The following is a 16,519-nucleotide window of genomic DNA, read 5'->3' as shown; positions in this document are numbered from 1 at the left end:
GCACTTGCAAGAGACAGGTATATAAGGACAGGTCTCAGGCAAGTGCGGCATTCCAGAGCTGTGAAATAAAGGTGCAGGTACAAAGTAACCTTGACTTCACTACATGCCTCGTGTGAATCTGTGCTGAGGGGACAGGACTTTTCAGGTGTCTTCTGTATATTGTCCATGCCTCTGATCCATACAGGAGGGTGGGTATTACTACAGCCCTGAAGACCATGAGCTTGGTGGTAGATTTGAGGGCCTGGTCTTCATACACTCATTTCCTTCAATAGAACTTTACAGATAAAGTTAAAACAAAGGGGGACAATGCCTTTCTGTTAAAATAACGGACAAATGAATGTCAAATGGATGTTTTTGTTACAAGAACAAATTTGTAATTCAGGAGCACATATTGGAGATCAGTCGAATTTTTAATGGGCTGAAAATCCCACAAGGCTCACTGATCTCCAAGGCTGAGTTCCTGATATGCTTCAAGTCAGGTGTACAGGTTCATAAGATTTACCCTAAAGTGCAGAAAAACTTTAATGTTTGTTTACCACTTAGCTGAGTGGTAATGGATACACATCTGTCATTTTGGAGCCTCCTGGAATTCTGCATTTCAAGTCAGAATCAGTTTCTCCTGGAATCATAGAATAGTACAGCACAGAAGGCCATTCGGCCGATTGAGTTTGCGCTGGCTCTTTTGAAGAGCAATCCAGTTAGTCCCACTCTCCCGGTCTTTCCCCATATCCCTGCAATTTTCTCACCTTCAAGTGTTTATCTAATTGTAGCCTTTTATGTGAAACAATCATGGAAAGTTTGGGAACAAATTCTAAAGTACTGCACTGTGGGTGTTTATTGAATGCTTTCTCAACAGTTACATCATTCGTCATTGAAACACTTTCATCAACCATTTCCACCTTGTTTCCAGAACCTGTTGTTGCAGTGGATGCAAAGTTCACCTCTTTTTGGACAGAAAAAAAAACAAACTTTGACCTTCCCATATATCTCTATACAGTCAATAAAATTAAAAATAATTCTGATTTGGTAGTGTCTTAAATAAATTTAGCAGAGAACTTAAGTTTCTTACCAGAAAGCCTCCTTTAGGATTTGGTGCCAATGACATTCCTAGGGACATGTTTTCCTTTACTTCAGTGATATTAGGAATTATTAAAAACTCTGCAAAAAGTAACAAAGGACATAGTATGAATATGAAATGTAAAAGTACATGTTACAATCTTATTAATCCCTATCAGAAGTTTTGTAGTCTGGTTAAATACTGTCTTCTAAAGGCTTCTTTAATACTTTAAAGTGGCTGATTGGCAAGAAACACTCGCGCCGCACAAGTGCAAGGCAATGACCATCTCCAACAAGCGAGAGTCTAACCACCACACCATGACATTCAACGGCATTAATATCACCGAATCCCCCACCATCAACATCGTGGGGATCACCAGTGACCGGAAACTTTACTGGACCAGCCACATAAATACTGTGGCTTCAAGAGCAGGTCAGAGGCGAGGTATTCTGTGATGAGTGTCTCACCTCCTGACTCCCCAATGTCTTTCCACCATCTACAAGGCACAAGACATCATTAGTGTGATGTAATACTTTCCACTTGCAGCTCCAACAACACTCAAAAAGACAAAGCAGCCCACTTAATTGGCATCCCATCCACCACATTAAATATGCATTCCCTCAACTACCGGCACACTGAATCTGCAGTGTATACCATCACAAGATGCACTGCAGCAACTTGCCAAGGCTTCTTTGACAGCACCTCCCAAACCTGCGACCATTACCACCTAGAAAGCCAAGTATGCAGCAGGCACGTGGAAAAATCATCACCTCGAAATTCCCCTCCAAATCACACACCATTCTGACTTGGAAATATATTGCGTTCCTTCATCGTCGCTGGATCAAAATCCTGGAACTCTCTCCAGAACAGCACTGTGGGAGTAACTTCACCACACGGACTGCAGCGGTTCAAGAAGGCAGCTCACGGGCACCATCTCAAGGGCAATTAGGGATGGGTAATAAATTCTGGCCTTGCCAGCAATGCCCACATCCCGTCAATGAATAAAAGAAAAATTATGGTTCTATAGTACACGAGGGAGCGAAGAGGAGACACTATCAAATCAGAATTAAGGCTGAAGGAAATCTAGAAAAGGTTACACCGCAACAACCAACCCCAACCCCCAATTACTCTCATGTTCTCCTGAAAGCACAGAATAAGCTAGCATAATGTTTGGAGTACAGTTCCACAGCCATCAACCACTCTCCAGTACAAGGTCCATGTTCCTGTTCTTTTTGTGTGAGCTTACTGCGTCAACATTGTCGAGAGGAACTGGGGCTGAAATTGCCTTCAGCGAGAAATTGGGGCGGGCATTTCGAATTAACTGGAAGGCTCAGCAGTCCGGGGAGCGTCGAGAGAGGCGGGAGTCGAGAGAGGCAGCGGCCTATAAAAGGCTCAGCAGTCCGGGGAGCGTCGAGAGAGGCGGGAGTCGAGAGGCAGCGGCCTATAAAAGGCTCAGCAGTCAGGGGAGCGTCGAGAGAGGCGGGAGTCGAGAGAGGCAGCGGCCTATAAAAGGCTCAGCAGTCCGGGGAGCGTCGAGAGAGGCGGGAGTCGAGAGAGGCAGCAGCCTATAAAAGGCTCAGCAGTCCAGGGAGCGTCAAGAGAGGCAGCGGCCTATAAAAGGCTCAGCAGTCCGGGGAGCGTCGAGAGAGGTGGGAGTCGAGAGAGGCAGCGGCCTATAAAAGGCTCAGCAGTCCGGGGAGCGTCGAGAGAGGCGGGAGTCGAGAGAGGCGTACCGGTGCAGCTCCAGCTGGGAGAGAGGGCAAAAAAGAAGTAGAAAGAAATCAAAAGGTGACGTCACAGCCAACGTGGTAAGTGATTGGCTGCGGATTGGTGAGTAGTTTTTCTTTTTCTTTATTAGTCAGTAACTTTTAACATTGTTGTCGCCAATTTAAGTGTATCTAAGGGTTAAGTCATGGCAGGACAGCTCGGTCACGTGATATGCTCCTCCTGCACCATGTGGGAACTCGGGGACAACACCAGTGTCCCTGACGACTACATGTGCGGGAAGTGTATCCACCTCCGGCTCCTGACGGTCCGTGTTGCGGGGTTGGAGCTGAGGGTGGATTCACTCTGGAGCATCCACGATGCTGAGAATGACGTGAGTAGCACGTGGAGCGAGTTGGTCTTACCGCAGGAGAAGGGTCCACAGCCAGCGAGGGAATGGAAGACCAGCAGGAAGAGTAGTGCAAGGAAGGTAGTGCAGGGGTCCCCTGTGGTCATCCCACTGCAAAACAGATACACTGCTTTGAGTACTGTTGAGGGGGATGACTCATCAGGAAAGGGCAGCAGCAGCCAAGTTCATGGCACCGTGGCTGGCTCTGTTGCACAGGAGGGCAGGAAAAAGAGTGGGGGAGCGATAGTGATAGGGGATTCAATTGTAAGGGGAATAGATAGGCGTTTCTGCGGCCGCAACCGAGACTCCAGGATGGTATGTTGCCTCCCTGGTGCAAGGGTCAAGGATGTCTCGGAGCGGGTGCAGGACATTCTAAAAAGGGAGGGAGAACAGCCAGTTGTCGTGGTGCACGTTGGTACCAACGACATAGGTAAAAAAAGGGATGAGGTCCTACGAAATGAATTTAAGGAGCTAGGAGCTAAATTAAAAAGTAGGACCTCAAAAGTAGTAATCTCGGGATTGCTACCAGTGCCACGTGCTAGTCAGAGTAGGAATCGCAGGATTGCTCAGATGAATACGTGGCTTGAGCAATGGTGCAGCAGGGAGGGATTCAAATTCCTGGGGCATTGGAACCGGTTCTGGGGGAGGTGGGACCAGTACAATCCGGACGGTCTGCACCTGGGCAGAATCGGAACCAATGTCCTCGGGGGAGTGTTTGCTAGTGCTGTTGGGGAGGAGTTAAACTAATATGGCAGGGGGATGGGAACCAATGCAGGGAGATAGAGGGAAACAAAAAGGAGGCAAAAGCAAAAGACAGAAAGGAGATGAGGAAAAGTGGAGGGCAGAGAAACCCAAGGCAAAGAACAAAAAGGGCCATTGTACAGCAAAATTCTAAAAGGACAGAGGGTGTTAAAAAAACAAGCCTAAAGGCTTTGTGTCTTAATGCAAGGAGTATCCGCAATAAGGTGGATGAATTAACTGTGCAAATAGATGTTAACAAATATGATGTGATTGGGATTACGGAGACGTGGCTCCAGGATGATCAGGGCTGGGAACTCAACATCCAGGGGTATTCAAAATTCAGGAAGGATAGAATGAAAGGAAAAGGAGGTGGGGTAGCATTGCTGGTTAAGGAGGAGATTAAGACAATAGTTAGGAAGGACATTAGCTTGGATGATGTGGAATCTATATGGGTAGAGCTGTAGAACACCAAAGGGCAAAAAACGTTAGTGGGAGTTGTGTACAGACCTCCAAACAGTAGTAGTGATGTTCGGGAGGGCATCAAACAGGAAATTAGGGGTGCATGCAATAAAGGTGCAGCAGTTATAATGGGTGACTTTAATATGCACATAGATTGGGCTAACCAAACTGGAAGCAATACGGTGGAGGAGGATTTCCTGGAGTGCATAAGGGATGGTTTTTTAGACCAATATGTCGAGGAACCAACTAGGGGGGAGGCCATCTTAGACTGGGTGTTATGTAATGAGAGAGGATTAATTAGCAATCTCGTTGTGCGAGGCCCCTTGGGGAAGAGTGACCATAATATGGTGGAATTCTGCATTAGGATGGAGAATGAAACAGTTAATTCAGAGACCATGGTCCAGAACTTAAAGAAGGCTAACTTTGAAGGTATGAGGGGTGAATTGGCTGGGATGGATTGGCGAATGATACTTAAGGGGTTGACAGTGGATGGGCAATGGCAGACATTTAGAGACCGCATGGATGAACTACAACAATTGTACATTCCTGTCTGGCATAAAAATAAAAAAGGGAAGGTGGCTCAACCGTGGCTATCAAGGGAAATCAGGGATAGTATTAAAGCCAAGGAAGTGGCATACAAATTGGCCAGAAATAGCAGCGAACCTGGGGACTGGGAGAAATTTAGAACTCAGCAGAGGAGGACAAAGGGTTTGATTAGGGCAGGGAAAATGGAGTATGAGAAGAAGCTTGCAGGGAACATTAAGACGGATTGCAAAAGTTTCTACAGGTATGTAAAGAGAAAAATGTTAGTAAAAACAAACGTAGGTCCCCTGCAGTCAGAATCAGGGGAAGTCATAACAGGGAACAAAGAAATGGCGGACCAATTGAACAAGTACTTTGGTTCGGTATTCACAAAGGAGGACACGAACAACCTTCCGGTTATAAAAGGGGTCGGGGGGTCTAGTAAGGAGGAGGAACTGAGGGAAATCCTTATTAGCCGGGAAATTGTGTTGGGGAAATTGATGGGATTGATGCCCATAAATCCCCAGGGCCTGATGGACTGCATCCCAGAGTACTTAAGGAGGTGGCCTTGGAAATAGTGGATGCATTGACAGTCATTTTCCAACATTCCATTGACTCTGGATCAGTTCCTATAGAGTGGAGGGTAGCCAATGTAACCCCACTTTTTAAAAAAGGAGGGAGAGAGAAAACAGGGAATTATGTCAGCCTGACATCGGTAGTGGCTAAAATGATGGAATCAATTATTAAGGATTTCATAGCAGTGCACTTGGAAAGAGGTGACATGATAGGTCCAAGTCAGCATGGATTTGTGAAAGGGAAATCATGCTTGACAAATCTTCTGGAATTTTTTGAGGATGTTTCCAGTAGAGTGGACAAGGGAGAACCAGTTGATGTGGTATATTTGGACTTTCAGAAGGCGTTCGACAAGGTCCCACACAAGAGATTGATGTGCAAAGTTAGAGCACATGGGATTGGGGGTAGTGTGCTGACATGGATTGAGAACTGGTTGTCAGACAGGAAGCAAAGAGTAGGAGTAAATGGGTACTTTTCAGAATGGCAGGCAGTGACTAGTGGGGTACCGCAAGGTTCTGTGCTGGGGCCCCAGCTGTTTACACTGTACATTAATGATTTAGATGAGGGGATTAAATGTAGTATCTCCAAATTTGCGGATGACACTAAGTTGGGTGGCAGTGTGAGCTGCGAGGAGGATGCTGTGAGGCTGCAGAGCGACTTGGATAGGTTAGGTGAGTGGGCAAATGCATGGCAGATGAAGTATAATGTGGATAAATGTGAGGTTATCCACTTTGGTGGTAAAAACAGAGAGACAGACTATTATCTGAATGGTGACAGATTAGGAAAAGGGGAGGTGCAAAGAGACCTGGGTGTCATGGTACATCAGTCATTGAAGGTTGGCATGCAGGTGCAGCAGGCGGTTAAGAAAGCAAATGGCATGTTGGCCTTCATAGCAAGGGGATTTGAGTACAGGGGCAGGGAGGTGTTGCTACAGTTGTACAGGGCATTGGTGAGGCCACACCTGGAGTATTGTGTACAGTTTTGGTCTCCTAACCTGAGGAAGGACATTCTTGCTATTGAGGGAGTGCAGCGAAGATTCACCAGACTGATTCCCGGGATGGCGGGACTGACCTATCAAGAAAGACTGGATCAACTGGGCTTGTATTCACTGGAGTTCAGAAGAATGAGAGGGGATCTCATAGAAACATTTAAAATTCTGACGGGGTTAGACAGGTTAGATGCAGGAAGAATGTTCCCAATGTTGGGGAAGTCCAGAACCAGAGGTCACATCTAAGGATAAGGGGTAAGCCATTTAGGACCGAGATGCGGAGGAACTTCTTCACCCAGAGAGTGGTGAACCTGTGGAATTCTCTACCACAGAAAGTTGTTGAGGCCAATTCACTAAATATATTCAAAAAGGAGTTAGATGAGGTCCTTACTACCAGGGGGATCAAGGGGTATGGCGAGAAAGCAGGAATGGGGTACTGAAGTTGAATGTTCAGCCATGAACTCATTGAATGGCGGTGCAGGCTAGAAGGGCCGAATGGCCTACTCCTGCACCTATTTTCTATGTTTCTATGTTTAGCGCCTGGCAGAAGTCAGAGGGAAGAGTGGGGACATTTGGTTGTTAGTTCAAGAAACCGCTTCCTAGCGTTTTCGGGTGCGGTTGGAGGCAGCATCGTGCTAACCACATCAGCGTGGCGGTGATGATGTCAGCGCGACGCGGATGTGTCACTTTTCACTTAAAGGGGAGGGATGCTGCGAGGCTTAGTGAGGTCTCTGTGGAGCTCAGTGGGCCACCAAGGAGGGGTTCGGCGAGGCCAGCGGCCCGGCATCCAAGAGGGGGAGCCGCGCTTCCTGTTGGTGGCCCAGCCAAACCAGCGGTCGCCATTGTCGGGCCGACTTAGGAGGTGGCTGACAATTAAAACAAAATGACGGCCGTGGCGGTATGCCCTCCCCTTTAAGGGTGGCCGCACCGCACAGCCACTGGCAACTTCCTGCCTCGTGAAGCTGTCGGGGCACTTTCCCTCGCGGGGCTGAAAACGGATCATGCCGAGCAGTATGGGGTCGGCACGCAGCCGACAAGGGGTCAGTGCACCGGGTGTAGCGTAAACACGGGGCACGGCGAAACCCATTCCTGCCACCCCAGTCCCGGGGACAATTGCGCTTGGGTCGCACCCTTTGCCTGGCCTTATCGCCCCATTACCGCCTCTTAGAGGTGCTAATGAGTCTTTTTCTGAAGGGAAAATTCCCCCCCATTGAAACCAAGTGAGTCTGCCCGACCCAACTTTGTAATGTCGTTATTATATGTGTGTGTGTTTCTCTCTTTCTCTCTCTATGCAAAAGTAGTGTAGTTCTGGTGTAGGACAACAGAATTTGAGGAGTAAACCAAATACACAAACGTTACACCAATTCTAAAACACATGCTAAATTCCTATAGTAATAGCTGCTGGCAGAAGATGCATGTACGCAAACGATAGCATAATGAGGGCAAAAGCTGCTGTCCTAGTAATTCCACCATTTACACCAGAATTGCACCTGCCTTAAGCATGTAGGAAGGAAGGGTAAGTTACCGGCATCAGTGTCAAACCAGGAGGTGGTTGAGTTCACCAAGAATTGAATGTCCACAAATTTTGTTTAAAAATCATTATAGTGTCAGCCGTGACTCAGTTGGTAGCATTCTCGCCTCTGAGTCAGAAAGTTGTCTGTTCAAGCCCCACTCCAGAGACTTGCGCAGAAAAATCTTGGCTGACACTCCAGTGCAGTACTGAGGGAATGCTACACTGTCAGAGGTGTTGTCTTTTAGATGAGGCGTTAAAACGAGGCCCTGTCTGCCTTCTCAGGTGTACATATAAGATCCGATGGCACTATTTCAAAGAAGAGCAGTTGAGTTATCCCCAGTGTCCTAGCCAATATTTACAAGAACATGAGACCATTTGAAATAGGAACTGGAGTAGGCCATTTGGCCCTTCGAGCCTGCTCCGCCATTCAACAAGATCATGGTTGATCTTCCAGCTCAACTCCACCTTCCCGCACTAGCCCCATACCCCTTAATTCCCAAAAATGTATCGAGCTCTGTCTTGAATATACTCAACGTCTGAGCATACTCAGCTCTCTGGGGTAAAGGATTCCAAAGATTCACTCATTATCCCTCAATCAACAGCAGTAAAACAGATTATTTGGTCATTATCATATTGCTGTTTGTGGGAGCTTGCTGTGCGCAATTGACTGCTGTGTTTCCTACATTGCAACAGTGACTACACTCCAAAAAAAGTACTTCATTGACTGTAAAGTGCTTTGGGAAGTCCGGTGGGTTTGAAAGGCGCTATATAAATGCAAATCTTGCTTTCTTTTTTTTTAAATCAGCTTTGACTGAGGCTATTAGAAAAATCTTTTCTCAGCCATGCAACTAAGAAAGGAAACTGCAAGCTGCCTTTCAGCAGTTTCAAGAACCAAAATCTTTTGTTTTCCAAATCCCAGTGGGAAACATACCTTACTATGGGCATTCCTTTATAAATTCTAATTGGAGGATTTGGAAATGACAGAGGCACACATGATGAAGCTACAGCAAAGAAGATCAATTAGGTGTTACGCTTCCAACAGAGTCTACAGACCATATTGCTCCTTCAGTAATGTCTCGAATGAGGTTTTATTAAGAAGGCAACAATTCAGTAAGGAGGCATAGAAGGATCTCTGTTGATGCAAGCTGACCTCTAAACATCCTCTTAAAAAAAAAGAAATCAGACTAACTTCAGAACCTGGACTTCACATGCATACTTACAGCGTGCCACACCTGGAACCACTCTGTGCTGTTCCTAAACCTACCCTGGTGCTGCACCAAGGTGATAGCCGAGGGCCAGAAATGCCAGTGTCCATGGCTGTGCTATGGTATCTGGAGTTTCTTGGAACAAGGGTGGCTCTGGTCTCAGGGCTGCTGAGGACACTTCAGTAGATTGCATCGTTACTGTAAAGCCATGGGATGCTTGGTCCAGTATCCCGACACTAACATGAGCAGACATTTGAGGGGGTTGGCTGGAAAGGTCATATGAACTGTCACCCGCCGAGAGGATGGTATCAAGAAGGCCGACTCTAGACTTACTGCCTGATATTTCCACCCATTCCACCGCGGAGCAAAATCCAGCCCGATGTGTATGTTATCCTCCAACCATTCCAATCTCTTTTGGACACTTGATATTTGAAGCATTTTTGAAATGAAAAGTCTCCTTAGGTACCATCAAATATAATAAAGTCAAATCTATGTTTCTGACATCTCCTGACTTCGACTTCCAAGACTTGCCTAGAAGCAAAGGCTGCAATGCTAAGATCTCAGTGAGGCTTCAGGCTACGAAGAAATGGATTAATTGTTTTAACCAATGACACTGTAGCAGAAAGTTGACATGCAAGTGTTCTGGAGCTGTTCACGAGAGAGAGCTATTGCATTTCTTTCCATGTGCAGCCGAATAACTGGTCTGCAGCGACTGAATAAAGTCAACCTTTAAGTATGGGCCTCGTTAATTGTCAACGGCTCTATCTTGTATAATTTAATGATTGCTTAGGGAGGGATTCTAATTCCCCAGGTTATTTAGCCACCGGATAGCTGCCAGAATCCTACCATTTCTGATTTTCATGAAGGCTTTGAGACAGACGGCCAAGCTGCCTGTCCAAAGCCAGCGAGTTCTTAATTGACATACGTTAAGCGAGGGTCTGATAATGTCATCTGGCCCGACAGCAATTTTAACTTGAGCCTGAGGGAGGAATCCGCCAGCAGTTAAATTCCCCCAGACCCCCACCTCCCCGCAACCCCCCCAGAGTTTGTCACTAGCAATAAACTGAGCAGTTTAACTGATCTGTTTTTGATTTTGCTAGTTCACACGTACCACTCTTTGTAAGATTATACAATAACATTGAACAAAAGATGATGATTCAGCCGAAATACTTTGTAAATATTCACATTCTGTCACAATGATTTTCTGAGAGAAAATATATTTAAATTTTACCAGCCAAGTTCAGCTTCACGCATTCTGGACTGCTGGCCTTCAGCGTTGGACATTTGTAGACATCACCAGTTCGGTTTTTGGGCTGTCCTTCCCAGGGTGAGCCAATAAGAAGCCTGGATGCAATGAAAAAAATTGCATGATGACTTCACATCATACCTGGGTGAACTTTGGTGCGTTCAGAAACAAAACTCTGACTATGAAAATTCAAATTGGGCTAAAAACATAAGTTAGATTTTTTGGTCCCAGCACCAAAGTGATGGGCTGCTGTAAGAAAACTCCTGTGGACTTCTCGCTCGGCCGAATTGCGGGATTTTGTGGGGCCAGCACCAGTTAATTATTAATGGAAAGTTCCCAGTCCATATTGGATCTGGTGCTGTTGGCTCACGACATGGATAGCAGAGAGAAATTGTGCACAATCGGCCTGCGAAAGGCTGCATTTAACTGTTGCAGCACTTAAAGGCAAATGGCCACAGATAGGGATAAACTTGATGCAGCCTTTAAAAAGTGAAGTGATTAAAAAGATTATTTTAGCCTTTCCAAAGGCTGTCTTGGGCAAAAAATATGGAAGTCATAAACCAGTAGGTGGCTGAATACATGAAGAGGCAAGAAATAGAATCTGTCGACAAGTAACAAATCAGCATAATACCCAAACACCCTATTTGGTGGCTGTTGAAGTAGGTACTGCACCGGAAAAAGGGGTTGGGGAAATTTGGGCTCAATGAGTCTGAGTAAGGCCCTGGTACAGCCACACGTGTAAAGTTCTGCAGTGAGGCATTGCAGAAAGGGTAACCAAACTGATATAATTTAATGCATTTGAGGTATGAGTGATTAGTTTAATCTGGAGACGAGAATGCTCAGCAGAGATACAATTCAAGTATTCTAAATTCTTAAGGGAACAGATAATTTGATAGTTTCCTCTAGAACCAGGGGACAAGCTTAGAAGAGGGAAGGTGAATAGAAACAGTTTAAATTGAGTTGCTTTATGCAGACAATAGTGAATATATGGGCTCGTTTTCCCAGGAAGGCAGTGGAGGTAAATAAGTAGAAATAAAATGAGAGTTTGATAGACATTTGAGAGCGTGCGTGATCAGCCAAATAGATTGCAGAGTCTTTTCACAGAATCATAGAAAGGTTACAACACAGAAGCACAGAAGGAGGCCCATTGGCCCGTCAAGTCCATGCCGGCTCTTTGCAAGAGCACTCCAGCCAGTCCCACTCCCCCATCCTTTGCTCGTAGTTTTGCAAAAAATTTTCCTTCTGGTACTTATCCAATTCCCTTTAGAAAGCAGTGATTGCATCTGCCTCCAGTATCCTTTCAGGCAGTGCGTTCCAGGTCATAAGCATTCGCTGCGTAAAAAGGTTTTCCTCACGTCGCCTTTGGTTCTTTTGCAAATCACCTCAAATCTGTGTCATCTGGTTCTCGACCCTTCTGCCAATGGGAACAGTGTCTCTCGATCTACTCTGTCCAGACCCTTCATGATTTTGAACAACACTATTAAATCTCCTCTTAATCTCCTCTGCTCTGGAAAACCTTCTTTCTAGTGCAATAATTTATTAAATGTCTATGTAGGGCACACAATCATGCTGCAACTCGCAACTGACACTCCTGGCACATTCACACGCTCACGTGTTCAAAAGGGTTCATGACTGACATTCTCGGCGATCATTCAATCACATAGACACACAATGAAGCACAATACCATGTAAGTACTGTTTGAAGAGGTATCTTGCAGCCACTCTTCCAACATATGATCCCCTTCTCTGAACCAGCCAGCAGATAAGAACATAAGAACATAAGAAATAGGAACAGGAGTAGACCATACGGCCCCTCGAGCCTGCTCCGCCATTTAATATCATGGCTGATCTGATCATGGACTCAGCTCCACTTCCTGGCCCACTCCCCATAACCCCTTATCCCCTTATCATTTAAGAAATTGTCTATTTCTATCTTAAATTTATTCAATGTCCCAGCTTCCACAGCTCTCTGAGGCAGCGAATTCCACAGATTTATAACCCTCTGAGAGCAGAAATTTCTCCTCATCTCTGTTTTAAATGGGCGGCCCCTTATTCTAAGATCATGCCCTCTAGTTCTAGTTTCCCGCATCAGTGGAAACATCCTCTCTGCATCCACCTTGTCAAGCCTCCTCATAATCTTATATGTTTTGATAAGATCACCTCTCATTCTTCTGAATTTCAATGAGTAGAGGCCCAACCTACTCAAGCTTTCCTCATAAGTCAACCCCCTCATCCCGGGAATCAACCTAGTGAACCTGCTCTGAACTGCCTCCAAAGCAAGTATATCCTTTCATAAATATGGAAACCAAAACTGCATGCAGTATTCCAGATGTGGCCTCACCAATGCCTTGTATAGCTGTAGCAAGACTTCCCTGCTTTTCTACTGCATCCCCTTTGCAATAAAGGTCAAGATACCATTGGCCTTCCTGATCACTTGCTGTACCTGCATACTATCCTTTTGTGTTTCATGCACAAGTACCCCCAGGTCCCGCTGCACTGCAGCACTTTGCAATCTTTCTCCATTTAAATAATAACTTGCTCTTTGATTTTTTTCTGCCAAAGTGCATGACCTCACACTTTCCAACATTATACTCCATTGGCCAAATTTTTGCCCACTCACTTAGCCTGTCTATGTCCTTTTGCAGATTTTTTGTGTCCTCCTCACACATTGCTTTTCCTCCCATCTTTGTATCGTCAGCAAACTTGGCTATGTTACACTCAGTCCCTTCTTCCAAGTCCTTAATATAGATTATAAATAGTCGGGGTCCCAGCACTGATTCCTGCAGCACCCCACTAGTTACTGGTTGCCAATCAGAGAATGAACCATTTATCCCAACTCTCTGTTCTCTGTTAGTTAGCCAATCCTCTATCCATGCGAATATATTACCCCCGACCCCGTGAACTTTTATCTTGTGCGGTAACCTTTTATGACGTTACAGCCAAGCGGGTAAGAGATTGGCTGGTTGATTGGTGAGTATTTTTTGATTTTCTTTTTCTTTTCTTATCAGGAGGAAACCTTTGGCATTGTTGCCAAAATAAGTTAATCTAAGAGTTAAGTCACGGGAGGAGAGCCAAAGCCGTGTCATGCTCCTCCTGTGCTATGTGGGAAGTCAGGGACACTTCCAGTGTCCCTGGCTAATATGTGTTCGGGACATTTATCCAGCTGCAGCTCCTGGCAGTCTGCATTGCTGCACTGGAGCTGCGCATGATTACACTCTGGAGCATTCGCGATGCTGAGGATGTCGTGGATAGCACATTTAGTGAGTTGGTCACACCGCAGGTAAAGGTTACACAGGCAGATAGGACATGGTTGACCATCAGGAAGAGCAGGGGAAGGTAGGTAGTGCAGCGGTCCCCTGCGGTCACCTCCTTCCAAAACAGATATACCACTTTGGATACTGTTAAGGGTGGCTCATCAGGGGAAAGCAGCAGCAGTCAAGTTCATGGCACCAGGGGTGACTTTGCTGCACAAAATGGCAGGAAAGAGTGGGAGAGCTATAGTGATAGGAGATTCTATTGTAAGGGGTGTTTCTGCAGCAGTAAACAAGACTCCAGGATGGTATGTTGCCTCCCTGGTGCAAGGGTCAAGGATGATTTGGAGTGGCTGCAGGGCATTCTGGAGGGGGAGGGTGAACAGCCAGCTGTCATGGTGCATATAGGTACCAACGATATAGGTAAAAAATGGGATGAGGCCCTACAAGCTGAATATCGGGAGCTAGGAGTTAAATTAAAAAGTAGGACCTTAAAGGTAGTAATCTCAGGATTGCTACCAGTGTCACGTGCTAGTCAGAGTAGGAATTGCAGGATAGTTCAGATGAATACGTGGCTTGAGGAATGGTGCAAGGGGGAGGAATTCAAATTCCTGGGACATTGGAACCAGTTCTGAGGGAGGTGGGACCAGGGCAGGACCGAAACCGATGTCCTAGGCGGAGTGTTTGCTAGTGCTGTTGGGGAGGGTTTAAACTAATATGGCAGGGGGATGGGAATCTATGCAGGGTGGCAGAGGGAAGTAAAAAGGGGGCAGAAGCAAAAAGTAGGAAGGAGAAAAGTAAGAGTGGAGGGCAGAGAAATCAAGGGCAAAAATCAAAAAGGGCCACATTACAACATAATTCTAAAAGGACAAAGAGTGTTAAAAAACAAGCCTGAATGCGAGGAGAATTCGTAATAAGGTGGATGAATTAACTGCGCAGATAGCTGTTAGTAGATATGATGTAATTGGGATTATGGAGACATGGCTCCAGGGTAACCAATGCTGGGAATTCAACATCCAGGGGTATTCAATATTCAGAAAGGATAGACAGAAAGGAAAAGGAGGTGGGGTAGCGTTGCTGTTTAAAGAGGAGATTAACGCAATAGTAAGGAAGGACATTAGCTTGGATGATGTGGAATCTATATGGGTAGAGCTGCGAAACACCAAAGAAAACATTAGTGGGAGTTGTGTGCAGACCACCAAACAATAGCAGTGAGGTTGGGGATAGCATCAAACAGGAAATTAGGGATGCGTGCAATCAAGGTACAGCAGTTATCATGGGTGACTTTAATCAATACATAGATTGGGCTAACCAAACTGGTAGCAATACTGTGGAGGAGGATTTCCTGGAGTGTATATGGGATGGTTTTCTAGGCCAATATGTCGAGGAAACTGTAAAGTCCTTACACAATATCACAAATCCACATGAGGCACATTCTATGGATAAGGTCACTCCATGCCCTGAACCTTTATTCACCGGACCAAGAAGTGATCACCCTGCGTGGGACCTCCCTTTACATACCTGGATGACCAGGTGAGGAGTGTCTCCCACAAGTTCACCCCCTGTGGTCAAGGTGTGCATTTCTTACGTATATACAGTATTGCAGTGTTGTTACATAAAGGTTACATACATGACAGAAACAACTAGAGAGCAGGCCATCCCAGATTAGGTCTTGTGTCATGAGAGAGGGTGAATTAGCAATATTGTCGTGCGAGGCACCTTGGGGAAGAATGAACATAATATGGTAGAAATCTTCATTAAGTTGGAGAGTGACACAGTTATTTCAGAGACTAGGGTCCTGAACATAAAGAAAGGTAACTTCGATGGTATGAGACGTCAATTGGCTAGGATAGACTGGCGAATGATACTTAAAGGGTTGACAGTAGGTAGGCAATGGCAGACATTTAAAGATCACAAGGATGAACTACAACAATTGTACATCCCTGTCGGGCGTAAAAATAAAACAGGGAAGGCGGCTCAACCGTGGCTAACAAGGGAAATTAGGGATATTGTTAAATCCAAGGAGGAGGCATATAATTGGCCCAGAAAAAGCAGCAAACCTGAGGACTGGGATAAATTTAGAATTCAGCAGAGGAGGACAAAGGGTTTAATTAGAAGGGGGAAAGTAAAGTATCAGAGTAAGCTTGCAGGGAACATAAAAACTGACTGCAAAAGCTTCTACAGATATGTGAAAAGAAAAAGATTAGTGAAGACTAACGGGGGCCTCTTCCAATCAGAATCAAGTGAATTCATAATGGTGAACAAGGAAATGGCAGACCAATTGAACAAATACTTTGGTTCTGTCTTCACTAAGGAAGACATGAATAACCTCCTGAAAATACTAGGGGACCGAGGGTCTAGCGAGAAGGACGAACTGAGGGAACTGATGGAAATCCTTATTAGTCAGGAAATTGTGTTAGGGAAATTGATGGGATTGAAAGCTGATAAATCCCCGGGGCCTGATAGTCTGCATCCCAGAGTACTTAACGAAGTGGCCTTAGAAATAGTAGAAGCATTGGTGGTCATTTTCCAACATTCTATGGACTCTGGACCAGTTCCTATGGATTGGAGAGTAGCTAATGTAACCCCACTTTTTAAAAAAGGAGGGAGAGAGAAAACAGGGAATTATAGACCGGTTCGACTGACATCGGTAGTAGGGAAAATGCTGGGATCAATTATTAAAGATGTAATAGCAGCGCATTTGGAAAGCAGTGACAGGATCGGTCCAAGTCAGCATAGATTTATGAAAGGGAAATCATGCTTGACAAATCTTCTAGAATTTTTTGAGGATGTAACTATTGGAATGGATAAGGGAGAACCAGTGGATGTGGTGAATTTGGACTTTCAAAAG

General features: G+C 45.5%; 1 protein-coding gene across 1 annotated transcript in view; it reads right to left on the bottom strand.

The window, feature by feature from the left end:
* Positions 1–16,519, bottom strand: part of itga1 (integrin, alpha 1) — a 356,017-nt gene that overhangs the window by 273,624 nt on the left and 65,874 nt on the right. The window contains exons 3-4 of the mRNA XM_070862517.1: positions 10,403–10,515; positions 1,070–1,158 (exon numbers count right to left, since the gene is read on the bottom strand). Of these exons, the coding sequence (XP_070718618.1) occupies positions 1,070–1,158; positions 10,403–10,515 (202 nt within the window). The remainder of the gene's footprint in view (positions 1–1,069; positions 1,159–10,402; positions 10,516–16,519) is intronic.

The sequence above is a fragment of the Pristiophorus japonicus genome, chromosome 2 (assembly GCF_044704955.1).
Source record: "Pristiophorus japonicus isolate sPriJap1 chromosome 2, sPriJap1.hap1, whole genome shotgun sequence".
NCBI lineage: Eukaryota > Metazoa > Chordata > Chondrichthyes > Pristiophoridae > Pristiophorus > Pristiophorus japonicus.
Note: the sequence above shows the minus strand (reverse complement) of the source record. Positions and strands in the feature narration are given on the sequence as shown.